The 18102-nt window shown below is 40.4% G+C and overlaps 1 protein-coding gene across 4 annotated transcripts in view; it reads left to right on the forward strand.

The window, feature by feature from the left end:
* Nucleotides 1-18102, forward strand: part of mid2 (midline 2) — a 219630-nt gene that overhangs the window by 155094 nt on the left and 46434 nt on the right. For all 4 annotated transcript variants that reach the window (XM_033622496.2, XM_033622488.2, XM_078169377.1 and 1 more), the window contains one exon: nt 10616-10723. In XM_033622496.2, the coding sequence (XP_033478387.1) occupies nt 10616-10723 (108 nt within the window). The remainder of the gene's footprint in view (nt 1-10615; nt 10724-18102) is intronic.

Below are 18102 nucleotides of genomic sequence, written 5' to 3' on the forward strand. Positions count from 1 at the left end.
TGTGTCTCCCGGTGGGGAACTCATCATCCAGACACAGCTAATGTGGAGTAAGCATTGTTTGAGGTAGCAGTCAAAGCAGCAGCCAGCTTTTTCCAACCCCTGGAATTGTGTTGCCAGGTGGGAGGAAACTAAATTAGCTCACTGATAAGGTTGTAAGTGTGTGCGTATTAGGACTGATGGAAAAAGGAAAGAATGGCATCAGACTGAAGCCCAGTGGGTTTTAATGCTCAGACATGTATGTCTACTGATTCAACATTGAGCTGTAAGTCATTAGCCAGACCTGTCTAGGTTTATGTACACTGAAGCTGATCCCACTGTGTGCTGAATAAGAATCAGCTGTGTGGAGAAGACTGTAATGCTGTCTAATCCTTTGTATCAGGTCTCATCTCGCCTTTCTTTACTTTTCTACCTGAGTATCAGTGAGATCGAAGAGTCTGCTGATGTTGTTTGTCTTTGCTATATTTCTAAAGCCATTTGCGGCTCCGCTTTCAGCCACAGATGAGGACATCAATGCAGCGGGATAATGGCATGTAATGAAATAAAACTCTCGCCTTTATAAAATTGTTATTGTGTGTTGTGCTTTTAACAGATGGCCACGCCACGTTTTCATTTGCAAATCTATAAATTTCTCAGTTTTTGTGTAAAGTTTTTATGTCCTCCCTCCATCTGTCAAGTCCATTTATTTTAATGAAAGGGCAGCGATGCTTTAAGCCAAATGATAGCAGAAGCATGCTGATATGCTCAGGTTCAGCAGGTATGATGTTCACCATGTTCATCATCTTAGCGTAGCATTTGGCATGCTGACATTTGATTATTACCTCTAAACATGAAGTGCAACTGATGCTGGTGGAAATGTCATTTATCATGATTTATATTGATTTTTCAGGACAAAATATTTTTATTGCACTTAAATGTTTAAATAAACAGAGCACTGTTTTAACTTTCATATTGTGCTACATTCCTGCTTATTAACAAATCTTTGACTGGTCCTTCACAGCACATCTTCTAGGAGCAAATTATAAATACACCTGAATTTAATTCAATTTCAATCTCATTTATAAATCCCAATATCACAAATCACAATTTGCCTCAGAGTAGACTCACAAGTCAGTCTTTAGACACTTTGCTTAACTAAAGACTGATGACTTTCTCCCTGATTTTGTGTTTAGATGGGCGGATACAATTTCAGAGTTTAAAAAAACTCCCTACCTTGCAGAACCAATAGTAAATCTGCAGGGCGGTCCTTCGGTGGCTTGCTGAACTCTTGTAAACATAGTCCCACTAGAAACACGTGTAGCGGTACAAAATGGCTCAAGTCGCTGTAAGTCCTTCATTTCCACAATCTTGTGGACTGAGCACACGTTTGATAAAACGGAGTTAAATCTCTCGGCATCCATTTTCAAGCTCTGTGTGTGTTTGTTTCCTTGCGGACGAGAAAAGGGGGAGCGCACATTTCCGGGAGGGCGTGTCCTTTTAAAAAATACAAGAGGCGTTGCTTTGTTGCCGGCCGTTTTCTCCGGTGTGTTAAACACACTTTAGAAAGGAGTGTCCCCAGACTATCAGAAGGCAGAGATCTCTGATTGTCTGGTGGCGAGACTACAGGAAGAGCAACTGAGGAGGAATCCCTCTTGTTCTTCTTGTCCAAGACAGACAGAATTCAGTGCATCCCCTAGAAGAAATATTATTAGTGTTATCGGACACACATCTTTGGCCAAATGGTTATTGAGTGCGTCTTTGGGACAGCAAGCTGTGTTGCTTTGCAGCGCCAATACAAGTCTCATGCACTCTAGATCCAAAACATTTCCAAACAGCAGATGATGATCGGCACAGAGGGACTAGTTCTTCGCCTTCTGCTCTAAACTTTTGAGTTTCATTTTGCCCGTCTAATTTCTGTGGTATAATACTCTTCTTCTCTACTCTGTACAGTTGTTGCAGTGTTCAGGAAAGTTTTTCAAAGGCTGACGCTGCAGGGTGTGTGCACAGCGGCATGACAGCTGCCATGGCTGCTAGTTTGAGAAGCGCTTGATTGCATATGTAGCTGACTTTTCTATGAGCGTAAAGCACATTTTCAACATCAGTATCACAGTTCATTTAATGTTCATTTAATCATGTGAGGTGAAAATAGTGATCAAGATTAATATTTGATTTTTCACATTTTTTATTTAGCCTTTATTTGACCAGAAAAACCTCTTGGAATTAAAGATCTGGCCAAGACAGGCTGCAATGTAAGTTACAGACAGAGAATAACATAGAACAAGAATACAGAATAAAAATATACAGCTTTAAAACAAGCAATATGAAACACAAAATAAGATCACTACAAGGAAAAGCCAAGAAGTATGATAATGTATACAAGAAGTGAACCATAAAATCGCAAAAAGGTCAACTACACATAATTACAATGACCAGCTAACCCACAATGTGACATTGGCATACAGAAGATTGTGCACAAAAACATCCTGAAACAGTGCTTTGACGCAGCCAAAAGGAACCAAAGAGTGCAACTTTAAGTCTGTCTGCAGAAGACTCTACATATAAGGAGCTGCATAAATAAATGCTTGCTTGCCAAAGTCTGTACGTACCCTTGGTACAGACAATAAAACATGTTTAAACATGTCAGAGGATCATCAAAGTCTTTAGACGACATTGTCTGAGAACTATGAATGTCTGTACAAAATTTGATGCAGTTTATCTTGTAAATGTTCCGATCTTTAGTGGCGCTAGAGGAAAAGTCAGGGGATCACCAAAGTCCTTAGGGTTCATCCTCTGGGCACCATGAATGCAGAATTTCATGGCAATTCTTTTAATAGTTGCTGAGATATTTCAGCCTGAACCAAAGTGGTGGACCGACTGACAGCAGACACAAATCCATTGACTCCTTCGACATGACTGTCCAGGTTTATCTACAAACATATATTTTATCATCTAGGATAATATCCATGAATTGAGTAAATCTGTGAGCATATAAAAGTTTACACGAACACTTGGTCTTAAAAGCCATTCTTTAAAATCATTGTCAGTGAAGCATTTCCAATTATCACCTCTTTGTGACATAACATCCTTGATATATGTCTGGTAGTTTCTTTTACTCCATCCATAAAGCCACTCTTCCCTGTTTTAGAGCTAGGTGCCACTCGGGTGTCATAAATCTCAGGGAACTGTCCCAGAATCTGGGGACAGCGTCAGAGACAAAGCTGTCACACTGAATCCTTGCATCTGTTTGAAGAGATCATACCTGAGAGACAGCGGTGAGACGAGTGGAGGGGATGGGGAGGTGTGGCGAGAGAGAAATTGAAGTGGTCAGTGACGAGACGACAGAATGGGGACCAGAGCTATAATAGAAAGAAGTGGACAAAAGTAAAGTGGGATAGGAGGCAGGAGAGGCTGATGGGAGTGGAATGAGAACAGAATTGATTCAAGATGTGAAGGTTTTGGTGTCAGCGAAAGGTTAACAGCTGTTCCGAACCTGGACTAGTCCTCACTAACTTTGAATCACAGCCACTTTGGCCGGAGTGGGTCGTTTTGGGAGCCGTACATTGTTCAGCTGTCTGTGCTTGTTGTGTGCAGTTGGAGCCGCCGGATGTCCACATGCTGTAGTTGGTGGGTGTGCTGTAGGGCAGGGCAGTTTGTTTGCAATATTGATGAACCACAATATGGCAAATGTATGCAAAATTACAACTGAATAAATAATGCTCAGTGCATTGTCACTGTAGGTTTTAATTACAGTTTGCTTAGAAACTTAAATTCACAGTATGAACAGTATAACAGTGTCTTGTAAAACATTATATGTTCATGGCATCATGACGCATTGCTGCTGAAAGTCAATTGAAGCTTAGCTTGAATCACCACCAGCCTCAGTGTGACGGGTCCATGTCATTGGTCCGACATCCTATTAGTCTGACGGTCCGCGATGCTGAACGGCTCCCGGCGGGCGTATTTCTGCTTTGATGGTGCACCGCGACCGGCTCTGGGTCAGCTGGGAAAGGCTTGAGGTGAAGCAGGCTCACAGCTTATGTGTTTGTCACTTTCTTTTTCATTTTAACCCACACCATGATCTTTTCCTGACCCTAACTAAGTGGTTTTTGTGCCTAAACCTAACCAGACCTTAACCACAGGGCATCATGATGATTTCGGAACAACGGGACTTCCGAACAATGGGTTTAATATGGTCGGAACAGTGGGATGTCGGACCAATGGGCTGTCGGACCAATGGGCAGTTCCCAGTGTGACAATAGATTAATAGAAATGATCTATGTTGCAGCCAAGGAGTTAAAGTGCCAATCATGAATCCCTAATTCACGTGTGGCTGGGCAGCGTTATACATGTTCTCACTTCATAAGAGCGGGTTTAAAGTTTAGTTGACATGGATTATAATTAACTTCGTATTGTTCATAGTTCACAATATGAATTTTGAACCCTAAAAAAAAATCAATATCCATTCATTTTCAATTCTGTTTTTTGTTTGTTTGTTTGCTTTATTTTAATGAATAAAATCTTGTGATCTTGTGTGTTTCCAAAACTGATCTGATGCTTCACCTTGATGTGTCGTTTCAAATTTGTTGTTAATGTAGCTTTGGTTGAGTTGAGTTGAGTTGAGTTGAGTTGAGTTGAGTTGAGTTGGTTTTCGTTTAGTTTAGTTTCCTTTCCTTTGCTTTCTTTAAGACGGGACAGAGCAAATTGATAAATACACACATTATAAAAATGCCAGAATGAGTCAAAAGGCTACTTTTCATCTGTCGTCCATTGGCCAAGATGTTACTCAAGGCTGCCTAAAATACAACAAATCACAAAAAAACAAACAAAAATACAAACAAAAAACAAAACAAGATGACACAAAAACACAAAAAAGAAAACGAAAACAGGGCATACATTTTAAAAGACGTCTTTAAACACATCAACAAAGAATGATTTTACCCATGATTTTTTAGTCATAAGAATTTGATGATCATCAAATGTGCAACTCAGTGTTGAAACTTAAGGCAAAGTTGATGCAATATAAAAGGACAGAATTTTTAAAAGCACTAGAGGCAGTAGTGATATATTTCCATATGGAACAAAAGTGCAACACTAGCAGGACATAATTAGCAGCAACTGACATTCGGGTTTGTTTTCCATACCCAGCAGGCACACTATGCATAAACATGTGACATTTTTCTGTTGGAATCTGGACTGATGTGTTCATAAAAGTAATTTAAATATACTGTAGATATGAACTGGCTTCAGGCCATAAATCCTTGTTGTTAACTGTCCTGAGAGTGAATGAAACTCATGTTGCAAACTGGTGTGTTCAGTTCACTGTTCACCAAAAATATGAGCCTGGTCAAGCTCTTTTAGCACATTAATGCCCATCAATGCAGAACTTTGTTGTGTGGCATTTATTCATTATCTGTCGGTCTATGTTCAGCTATTTAATAAAAGCAAAAAATGCCCCAAAATAAGTATTAAAACAGTTATCTTAAGTTACATATCACTGGAGTGTTTAAAGCGTCATACTACAAACATGATACCTCAGACAACAGGGGTGTGATTGTGTTGAAACCACAACCGAATTGATGTCACATCATGAACGATCTTCTGTCTATACTCAAATCCAAGGTTTTATTTTACCATTATAGCAAATTTATTGTATGTTGATAGACATCTGTGAATAACTTTGTACACCTGCAGTAGTTGTTATGAATGAAAACTTTATCAATGCTTGTTCACACAACACAAGTTTGTAAAGATGCACAGTTTAGGAAAATAAATTGGGATTTGTCATGTCGGAGTGAGTGGGTAATTTAGCATTGTTCGCCAGGGTTTGTGATGTTATTACTGTGACAAATACACAAAGCTTTATCGAAATTGAATGAGCATTGCTGCATCATTAAAACTCAAACACACACACACACACACACACACACACAGTTCAGTTCATCTATCTGGAGTCGACAGATTTTCTCAGAATCACAGAACAGTGAGAGATTACAATGTTAAATCACAATACCAGGGGGATATCAGACTCGCCTCCTAATTTGGACTTCAGCCCACCTCTGTGTGATCGACAACATCTAAATGACTCGGCTTGGCCACACACATCAGTCACGTCGCTCTTTGCTGAAACAGCACAGAGTGGGTGGTGAATGGTGACTGACAGTCATTTGAAGCCAGAATTATTATTAGTTTTTGGCTATACAGCTCATTTTTATTTCATTTCAGCTTGTAAGTAATACAGCGCTCATTTTCACAGTGTAAAAATATGAGGGATAAATTTAATCTTGACACAATGCAGAGCTGAATTCAACTCTAATGATGTACGAGAGAATATGTTCCTAATGTAACCCTGCAGAGGTGGAAGACAGGGTGAAGTCTTCCTGATTTGGTAATGGACAACTTTTTGGATTTAATGATTCTGCTGTCAGATCACACTCTGTGTGCTGCATTGTGATCATAATGGTCTAGATGGGCTTATTTAATACTATTCACTTGCTAATTATGTCTGCATTTCATTTTCTGTCCTAATAGAGTATAATTGTAACTGCTGATGCCAACACGTGTCTGTGATGTTTTTTATTCTATTTGATGTTATTATTGTGGCCTCATCAGATAATGAGTGGATGATACTGAATGGGGTGCTCTTAAATGTCAGCTGCATTACCGTAAAGATAAATGTGCAGCCCAGTGAGAGTGTATGTTCGTTAACTGGATGAGTTTATAAGATGTGACAGATCTTGTTGGCTAAATTTGAGTGCATTTATCCCAATTAGTTTTCAAATAGCATCAACCATCGTACTTTAAAGCGTTTAGAATTAGCACACAGACTGTGTGTATCTTTTTTCCCTCAGTCCATCTCAGCCAGTGTTTTGACTCTTTTTCACAACCTCTCTGATAGCAGGAGCAGCTGGAAAGTGTTTGACACTGAAAGTGTTTTCAATCTTGCCGTGGTTGTTCTTCACATATTCCAATAATAGACCTATACTTTAACATGGAGCTGGCTCTGTGATTTCAGTGCACCTGCAGAGGAGCCTGATGAATAGGGAGATGCGCAGTAGGTGACAGTGTTTTTGTTAGCAGGGAGTGGATAATAATGTCAGGAGCTGGCAGAGGACGAGGAGGAGGAGGAGGAGGGGGGGAGGTTTGGAGCGAGGTGAAAGAGGAGGAGGACGGAGATGAAGATTGTTTCCGTAACTCTGAGCTGCCAAGTTGCTCAGTTGTAATTCACAGTGATCCTGGACGGCAGCATTTATCCTCTTTAATTACTAACCTGCAGTCATAAGATTGCTCTTTGCAGAATTAATTGTGTGTGTATGTGTGTGTGTGTCTGTGTCAGTGTGAATAATGAGGCTTAAGTGGATCGCCGCGTTGTAATGAGCTTTGTGGAGTGATGAGTGGAACTTGGTTGTTGGGGTAAGTAGTTTGATAGTCTGCAGCACGACACAAAGTCACAACCCTGTCAGATTTAGGGTTGAGGAACTAATCAAAAAGAGATGAATCACTCTGTGGACTTATAGTCTCATACTGTACTCAGTACGAGAGTGCGGGAAATTACATGAAATGACCTTATTTTTATCGGTAAAAAGAATAGAGACTAAATCAACAGGTAGTTAATCTATAATGGTATGGGGGAAAAACTCATTGGAGACAATCAAGGAGATACCGTAACTTCCAAAGATTGGCAGTAAAAGTGAAATTAACTCTTTTATTTGTAAGATTACGTCTCTGGTTCTTAATTCTGACGGTTAGTTTTTAAGAAGCTCCTTCAAATCCAAAATATACAGACTTTTTTTAATCCTTTATTTTACAGTATATTTCATTCTGCAGTTGGGAGCCCTTTAACGTGATTCAGTTTCAAATGGACATACTGTGTTGCGTCCTTATCGTCACAGTGCTGGTGTGATCTTTGATTTTAATACAATATTTGCGTCATTCACAGCAGTGTTGTAGTCAAGAAATCGAGATCAAGTCATGACCAGGACCTGGGGTCTCATTTATAAAACAATGCGTAGGATCTATGCCATAAATTGACGTACAGACAACAGCCAAAAATGTTGTACACCATCGACAGTTTCAACAATCCGGCTTCCATCTCACCATCTTCATCGCCAATTTCCTGTCTCCAAAATGTTCGTATGGGCATGGGTCAAAGTTTCTCCCATCAAGTCTGTTTTTCTAAATCACAACCTTTGCGGGAAAAGTTCTTCCAAGACTTGTTTTGTGCATACACAGTGATTATAACTGAGACCCCCAGGTAGGGCCAATCAAGACAAAGACCAGACCAGAGTCCCACACTGCAGGACACACTTAAAATAAAATGTGGAACCATAGGCACTCCTCGAAATAATCTGAAAGATTCACATTCCTGTAATAACAACCACAGAAAACAAATAAAAATTCCTCTTCATTCACCACTTTTATTGCCACAATGTATATATGTGTCTATGTGTAAGTGTACCTGAGAAATGTCTTGATAAAATAATCAAAAGGCATTACAGAGGTGAGTTTCATATATGGGAACTTTCCTTTGTTTCCTATAAGCAAATAAATACAGACGCTTAGGGGCTGAAATCAACTTAACCGTCTTTATTTGAGATACAGCTCCAGTGAAATGTGATTGTGGTCTTGACTGGTGTCGAAATAAAATCATAAGTTTGAGACAGAGAAGACAGAGCAAAAATGAAGCTAAGAGGGAGATGAACCTTTAAAAAGTGGTCATGAGTGCGGTCTTGAAACCAAAAGCGGTCTTTGGTACCGCATCACTGACTTATAGATTACCGCACCTACTGAGAACAGTGAAGGGGTCTCTGCTCACAGCGTACTCTCTGGTGTATTGGGTTTGCCAGCTCAGCAGTGCTCCTGCTACACTCAGTGCACGGCAGAAAACACTCACCAGAGGTTTTGTGACAGCCAACACTGTAGCATCGAGCGAGGCAGTTAAAGTAGCGGTGCTGTTTGTGGATTTTAGTGGCCTTAAAGGCCATCATTGATGGTGAGCCTCTGTTTGATGTGTTAGTGGAATTCCTCCTCTCCAGTGTGGCTTTTCTGGATCCTTCTGAAGCTGCCAGGTTGAGTGAAAGCTTCCCACAGTCATCGCGCTGGGTTGTTTTTCTTCCTGAGTATATTCTGGAGTAAATCTGTGATTTTTCTGATGTTCTGAATTGGCTCCCGCAGACAAAATAATGGTGACTCCTGTCATCACTGTGGCGGAGTTGCACACTCACTGCAACTCTGTGTGAGTGCAACTTTGTGGCAACTTCATCTTAGATGGCACAGGGGAACTTTTTTTTTTTCATCTTTACATCAGTGTACAACAGCATAGTGTATAGTTTGTATGTGGGATTCCTGATAAAGTACAACTCTTGGAGCAGACACAGCAGCGATAAGGTTCCTCTCTCTGGTAGCCAATCATAACACACAGTGAAGTTTTTGCCTCATTCAGAGGAGTTTCTAACTTCTAAGTTCATGTTTACAGACCTTCAGATTGCATTTGTTGGTGAAACAGCCACCCGAGCCAACTCAGTGGTAAACCATTAGCCTCTAAGTTGTCCCTCAGCAGTGAAGCAGGAGCAAAACATCTGAACTTTTCTCATTTGAAGCCCTTCATTAGCTCTTTCGGAAGCTTTTGGTGTTGTTATAATTGTATTTTACAACTGGCAAAACTGTTGGTCGTGGCTCAGCGTTCCAATTCAGCAAACACCCTTAGTGTCTGAGTAACACCCACCCACACAAGTTTGAAGTTGCTAGCTGTTCATTTAGTGTTAGCCTGAGATGGTGAACTGATGATGAGTTGCCTTGGCAACTTTGGTCCTAAAATAATCACAGAATCTATTAAATCGGCGCGGTGTAAGCAAATTCTGTCAGTGAATTAATGAGTGTCTACACAGGCCTCTTTTTGGGAGCTTTTTTAATGAAGACTTGAATATTGCAACAATCCTCAGCCTATTTCTTGTTCATAATGAGTGAAATAAACATGTTTTAGAAAAAAAAGGTGTAACTCTATGAATTTCATGCAGCAATTTCTCAGCATATTATGGGCCTTCCTGTATAATAAAATACTGGTGTTACCTGGTGGTTTAAATCCAGCAGCGATGCTTTTAAGACTTTCCCTCCAGCAAGGAACAGAACCTTTTAGAGAATGACAGATGAAATTTCTCAGCACCTTCAGTGCCCACTAAATGGGTAACTGTGGACCAGTTGGTGTGTCTATTGTACGCATTCCAAGGATCCCTGGATCAATGTAGGCTTTGTATTGTAAAATGATTTCCCGTTTTTCCAGTGACAGTTAAAGAGTTGAAAATTACTTATCTCAGTTCATCACGCACTAATTCTAATCCAGGAGCGCATCTTGTTAGAGGCGGCTTTTTCTTGTGTGCAGAATGCATAATGAAATAGAAAAACAAATGATGTGCTCTGCATGTAAGTGATGATAGGACTCGTTACAGCTGCCAATTTAGAAATATTAAAACACTCCCTTCTTCCTCTACAAGCAGAGGAAGAAAAAGTGGCTGTATTGTTTTTGTTTGAAAATTAACATATGGCCAGATAAGTGTGATTTAGTGAGTGTGTGTGTGTGTGTGTGTGTGTGTGTGTGTGTGTAAGGAAGCCTCGTGCTCACATGTGTACCTGCTTCTGTCTCCAGGTGAACACAGCCATGCATGAAGCCAAGCTGGTGGAGGAGTGTGATGAGTTGGTGGAGATCATCCGCCAGAGAAAACAGGTCATCGCTGTGAAGATCAAAGAGTCCAAGGTAGAATATTCCCAGCATGCCTTTATTCTATTTCAGTTTTTGACGCATGGGAGAGATTTTACTACAAGAATATTTAAATTCAGCTGGAATTGTGAAGATAGGTGGTTTCAGCAAGTTGAAAGCTGAAATATTTCATTTCTGGAAAGATGGTCTTTTCATGAGAGCTGGCTGTCTATGCAGCAGATAGATACAGATACTTCTGATAGTGCTACATGACCAGGTAAACAGAGGAAAAGGGCTGTGGTGTTTGCTATTGCTCAAGAAGTAGAATACCCTACAACTACCAGAATGCACTGTGCCACACCAGACCAATAAACGCCCCCGCTGGTGGGTGACATAATGCAGGTTTCTCATCCGGAAACAATATGGCAGCCAACTGGTAACAAATGATCTCGAATTACAGTTAGACAGTGCACTAAAATATGTTTCTGAAAACATTCTAGGTGAGAAGCTGCAATGCGGTAACAGAATTTGAATTTGATCAACGCTGCTTAGTTGTACCATTTGACCTCAGTTTTTTCAGCCTTAGTTTTTAAAATACAGGAAACAAATTCTCATATTACAGCCAAACAGTGCACTAAATATGTTTCTGAAGACATATTAGGTGAGAAGTAGACATACAGTAACAGCATCTTGAATTATATTTGATCACAACTGCCTAGTTTCAAGCCCCATGTCCACCAAAGCTGAAAATGGCAGGTGCTTCTCAGGAATACAGATGCTTTGCATCTGGCTGCTATGATATGGAATATCCATGGAGGTATACCTGTCGGCACAAGGAAGACTACTTGCTTTGGATGAGGGGCAGGCTGAAACATGCAGGGAGAAAGGACAAACCTGCAGGTCTGCATGGTTTCATGAGAGGAAACATAAAATATATACAGTATATTACACATTTCTCCTCCACTGTTGTTCAGCACTTGTACATGACAGTTTATCTTAGCGGTACATACCCCTCATCCACTGTGACTGAACACCAGTGACAAGCGTGGCGTCTTTACACAAAGTTGAATATTTTCCAACTCTTGGCACTCAGGGAGAAAAAAAAAATAGAAAAGTCCAACCAGCAGCGTTTGCAGCGCAGTGTGTATAAGCAGCGCTCCCGTTGCAAAGCATTAAAAAAACATGCCAATCTCAGTAAAAACACATTGGTGGACACGGCCCCTTACCCTTTGTTCTGTGTTTGGTGTGAGTTTGAGAGAGAGGGCTGACACTCTCTCTTGATCTGCTTCTATACTCCTTGTGTCTGTCGTGGCGGGGGATCTGTATTTCAAGCAACAGCCTAAGAGCCAGTGAAAATTTGATGGATGACGCAAAACACGTCATCTGGCGGATTTGAACTAAGAGGTCTGGGCGCTGGTGAGATGGAGGAAAGTGTACCATAGTTCATCCACACATACTACCCACGTTATCATGACACAAAGCTGGTTTAAAATCAGCAAAGTATCTTTTTAAGGGGCAGAAAGACTTGAATGTAAGTCAGGTAATTTAGCTATGTTTAAGTTCTGGTCCTGTCTCAGCCAACTTCTGAGAAAGATGCATAGATGTTTGACTTTCTTCACCAGCTCATCACTAACTTTGTGTGTCGTGAAGGGGCTGGCAGGTAATGTACAGTCAGTTTGCCCCCCGATAACGGTACTGATGGGAGTGGTGAGACTAAACCATAAGGTGCATCTATGTGCACGTGTCTTGAAACAAAAACAGTGAGCTAAAGGTGGCTAACAGCTCCATAGAGATACCGAGTTTATGGATAATTCTCTGTATTGTAATTTTGGGTCTATAACAGTGGGATGTGGGGTTTATTGAATTCATATTTTCATTCATAGTACATCAATTCAGTTACGTCTCACTGCTGTTTGAAGCAGCCAAATTGGCAAATACATATTTAAGACACTCAGCTGTGGGTCACAGTCCACTGGTAGAGAAACAGTGGTTTGGTACAAGAGAATGAATATAAAAGCAGCAGCGCCGCGGACAGAATATATTCACCCAGGTCTCTCAGGGTTGTTTTTTTCTTTTTTTTCTTAAGGCTGCCTCTGTAGTTGCCCGCTTGTTTACCCAAACACACATCACATGGACGCTTTAGGAAAAATGGAATAGACAAGCGAGGAAAAAGAGAGCAGCAACGGCCTCTTCCACATGTAGGCAGCCAACCTGAAAGTGTGTGGAAAGAATCTGAGATGGCAGCGAGGACTGTTGTGAACTTGCTCCAGGACTTACTGTACAGACATCGATGTGTGTGTGTGTGTGTGTGCGGCTGTGAGGACACGTGCCCATGTGTATATGGGTGGTTTGTTGCCCTATGAGCGCCAAGGGTTTCAGGACAGAGGCAAACTCTAAATCTCACCCTCCCAGAGGTGAAGTTTTAAGTGCTTGTGGAAGATCCTCTGAGGCAGCAAAAGAGCTTTGTCGAGAGATGAAAGATTTCCAAACATGGAACACAAGGACTGAAGTAGGTGTGTGTGTGTGTGTGTGTGTGTGTGTGTGTGTGTGTGTGGGTGAGACAGACAGAGCAAGTGTGTCAGAGTGTGTCCGCAGTGATTGCAGACAAAGAGCAAGGCTTGTTCTCCTGAGAGTCTGGGTCTGTAAAAGGCTGTCTAGCAGAGGGTAGTGTAGAGTGAAATGCAGGAGATGGAGGAAAAAGGAAGTACACATAAAACACCAGAGGAGTTCTTGAGTGATGCCAGCCTGCAGGTAATGTGCTAATATTTGAGGCTGTTTAAGGGTCAAGAAAGATGAATGAAATGCACCTTGAGTAATTCAAATAATCAGGGGTGTGTTAAAATGGATGTTTTTCTTAGAGGAGATGAGAGGTCAAGTAAACGTAGGTCGTTTTAAGCATTTCAGACAACAAAACTAGTTTTTCTGTGGTGTCGGAAAGGAGGCGTTCAGAGGTGACTCTGCGACAGAATAACAGGATTATGCAGGCGTGATCATGGCGAGCAGAGCTGTGCAAGGTGCTCCCATTCTCTCTCTAAGGAGACTCAGCAGTCATGCCTAATCTCTCCCTGTACAAACAAAACACACACTATTCCCATGTTCTGGTTTGTGCAAGAGCGTCTTTATCATGTGACTCTATTTGTCCTCCACCCTTCTTTGCCTTTCATTCTGAAAACTATTTTAACGCCTTCAGAACATTTGAGGATTAACAACTCAAATCTGTTTGCCGTTGTAAGAGAATCACTTCATTTCTAAAAACAAACAGACGTTATGTCATTTTTACCCTCAGTTTGCAAGGTTACAGCTGGCATTTAATCCATCCTTTCCAGAAAAACAACAGCATCAGGAATTTGGCTAAATGTGTGAAACAATCTGTTTCCAATTACCTGGCAATGACCCCTTGTGGCTACACCAAATACGCCTGCTGTCTCTCAGAGGGAATGAAAGAAGCGCGATGTTTTGTTCACACCAGGCACGAATAAAACAATTCATGGGAGTGGATTACATGAAAAGTCAATGTTAAGACGTGATGCTAATACCCACTGGGCTGTGCGATGGGCACAATGCAAATCATGCAAAATACGTCAATTAAATGGTGTGAATGAAGCGACTAGCGTGATTTTGCATCAAAGGCTAATTTGCAAGAATCGGGGACGTATGAGACCAAGGACATATGAGCAGAAGTTCATTCATCGATTCAGCGATTTCACACACGTATATTATTTTTTGTGTATGAAACAAGTCAACACAAGATATCCTAGCATTGAAAATTAATGTGATGCGGAACTTTGCATCGTGTTTGGTGTGAACACAACATGACATTTTTATGTCACCAAAATCCTGTTACAGTGGATGTTAGGGTTGATAGTTGGGTGCGCAAAGTGTATGACATTGACACGCAAGACCTCTGTTCACACCCAGTTTCATACTTACAGCCAAAGCTAGCTTCCGTTAGCCATATCCACAATCTTTCCACCCATTACTTAAAGGAATTCTTTAGTTTCATTTTTGGGAGTATGTTTGTTTGTTTGCTTAGAAACAGTTCTCATGTCCATAGCTTACAGTTAATATGTAGGCCTAACTGGAACCAGCAGCTGGTTGGTTTAGCTTAGCATAAAGACTGGAAACAGCTAGCCTGGCCTAGCTCTGGTAACGAAATCCAGAGAATCTAAAGCTCACTAATTAACACTTTATATATATTATTTGTTTAGTTTAGCCCTTGGTGAGAAAGTGAATAATCATATTTCCTAGAATGATCAGCAGTGCCTTTCAGAAAGGTTTTACATCTAAATCTAGCCAGCTAGCTTATCTGCCAGAAGTTAGCTACCTGCGAAGATAGCTAGTTTTCAAGCTAATTAAGTGCTGACTAACTTACGGACTAAATTTTCATTAATGTTACCAAAACTGTGTAAACTACTTGCAAGTGGTCATAATGTTTCATTTTGGTATTTGTTATGTTTTCTTATTTCAAAAAGCACATGCTAGCTTGGCTAAATTAGCTACTTTAGTAAGTGTTCCAAAACTCGAAAATTAGTTAGCATTTTTGGACTTCTGGTTCTCTCATCTCAAAGTCAACAGGCTTTTTTTTCTAAGGGTGTTAAGTTAGATGCCTGGAATAAAGTCTTTGGATAACACAAGCCTTAGACATTTTCATGTTTTGTCAGTAAATACTCCACTGGTAAATTTTAAAGCTTTAAGGTGTCTTAAAAAATAAAAAAGTGATTGCTAACTAGTGGCTAAGTTACACTAGTAAAGGTCATCACGCCAAACACAGCTTTACAGCGTTGTTGTGGGGATGTGAAGTCATGTGACTGTGGTGTAGTTTGTTTTTAGCCTACGTTAGCTTTTTATTTCTGGCGATTGCATTTACACCAAAAGCATTACAAAAGTGGAGTTCTTTTGCGAGGATTATTTTTCAGAACAAAACGTGTAAGCAGCATAAATGTTTGTTCGCTACAGAGCTTATTTTCTGCAATAATCCAAAATCCAATTGAAAAATCCCATTGGCTTTGTGACAGAAGAACCAGATTCATCAACTTCGTTGTTGGCCTACAAAAAAATGTCATCCTTGTACCACTCTGTTGTTAGCCTAAAATGTCCCGATAACCTGCCTCCTATTTCCTGTATTTAAGTTCTATATCAAAATATTATATTCCCATCTATGTAAAGCCATTCATTACGGTATTGTTGTTCAGACAACATTTTCTGACACTCTCCTTCCTGTGTTGTCCTAGGATTATAAGAGAAGGATGAGTCAGGCTTGTCACACACTGTAACACTGTTTAAGGGTTAGCAGCCAACTTGAGAGCACATGGAGGATGTTGATTGGGCAAATAAGTTAAATTGAGTGAGAGAGGTTATTATTGTGCATTTATGTGGATAATAGCAAACACATAAATAAAGGTACTGAGCACAGAACAGATTTCTGTTCACTAATATTAACTTATTCCTTGTGTAAATTTTACAAAATATGTTATGTGCTAAAATAGGGTATATTTTTCTGTGCTCGGAATGTCCCATCGTCCCAATATTTAAACTATGATTGAATAGACTATTCAGCTGTAGAGAGTGTCTTTACACAAGGTGAGACGCTAACACACACACACACGTTCACACACACACACACACACACACACACACACACACACACAGACCCTGCCATATTGTCCATTATTCTGAGAGGGAGAGGGAGTAATCATCTCTAAAATTGTTGTTTGCGGCATATGTTGCTAAATACTAACCCATCCATTAAACCCGCCTCGCCTCCCCTTTCTGTGCGGTCAACAACCTGCTCCGAAGTCATTTATAGTGACAACAGATTATGGTGGATTTGGTGGAAGAGCAGCTAAGATGTCAATTGAAAACTCCATTAAGTCACCAGCTTAGAGAGGCTTCTAAGCAGCACCAGCTTTCCCAAGCAGTAGCAGGCGAGTGCACATTATATACTGTTTTGATTCTTTAAGAGCTTTTGATGACAAGCTCTTAACCAATTGCCACCCAGTGTGTTTTTTCTGAATTCTTATTTGCATAATTCAAGCCCCGCAAGCAAAAAAAAAAAAAAAAAAAAAAAAAAAAAGTGTTGCTGAAAATATAAATGACTAATCCTTTAAGGGCACTCGTCATTTAAATGTTTCTGCTCGTTTTAGTTTTATTTTAGAGATTGAAGTTGTTCGCTGTTACTGAAAGTGTGCTTTTTCAGACAATGAAGCATTTTTTGCTTTACCATTTGCCATTTAAAAGTTCACAGAGGTTTCATTTAATCATCATTGCTGAGAGACTCTCCATGCTAACGCTGGTATTTAATTCTAAGGCTCACCTTTCGTTGACAGTCTCCAGGCTCACAAGCAGCCTGTGTTATTTTCCTGTGGGGAGTTTCATCAAACTAAGTTCATCTGGGGAAGCAGGATATGAGCCGTAATGAAGATAAATGGATTACTTTAATTTCAGATGAGCAGAGAATGGCTTCCTCATGCACAGTTGGAAATATAACAGTAGTTCCATTGATAAATTACAGTAGAAACAGACAAAAGCTGCTTGTTTGTGACGAAGATGAAGCAAGTTAATATGAACATTGGTGGGCTAAAATTATTCATTGCTTTTCTTGGTTTTCAGAGCATGAAATTCTCCAGCTGCCTATGCTGGTACATTTGAAACATGCACAACAAGTGTATAGAAATAAAGAAGTGTTTACCAGGCAAAAACAGTGTCACTGTGTTTGGTTGGTGAGGACAAGATATTCATAGTAGTTTCCAATCCATTTTTCAAATCTTTTTCCCAGTACTTTGTTCAGTAATTGACAGACACAGATAAATTAGTATGCTGCACCTCTTCCTTTGACTGTTATTATATCAGATAACAAAGCATTGTGCCACTCACCTCTGCCCTCCTATTACGCAACAGGTTCATAAGGTCACTGTTAGAATAAAGAGCCAATGGCCTTCCGTCAGCTCTCACCACATAACCAGGACTCTGTCCTCTCTGCTGAATTCCTGGTTTCTTTCTGTCTCTGTGTTTTCCTGCCTATGTCTGTGTCTGTGTCTGCATTGTTGTGTCCATGAGTGTGCTTCACCATGAACTCGAGAGCTTTATTATATAGTGTATGACAGCCATAAGTGAGAAGGTCATGGAAAGGGTGGATGCGTAAGGTTTTTCTGGAGCATGGGCTACATTTTTGGCTGGTCTGATTGTAGATTTACCTCCTAATGCAGATTGTTTGTCCTCCTTTCATCAGTTCCATACATAAGCTGTGATAAAGTCCCATGCTCATGCTCCTACATGGTAAATTAATTGCACATCACTTTAAGATTCCTCTGACAGGGTAACATTTGATCAGCGTCCAACACATTCTGTATCGATCCAAGATTCCCGCAGAGGTCTTGTGTTTGTGTGAGTGTTGTTGTTATTCTCTGACAGCAATAGAACTTATGGCAACTTGTTGG

The sequence above is a fragment of the Epinephelus lanceolatus genome, chromosome 7 (assembly GCF_041903045.1).
Source record: "Epinephelus lanceolatus isolate andai-2023 chromosome 7, ASM4190304v1, whole genome shotgun sequence".
NCBI classification, from domain to species: Eukaryota; Metazoa; Chordata; class Actinopteri; order Perciformes; family Serranidae; genus Epinephelus; species Epinephelus lanceolatus.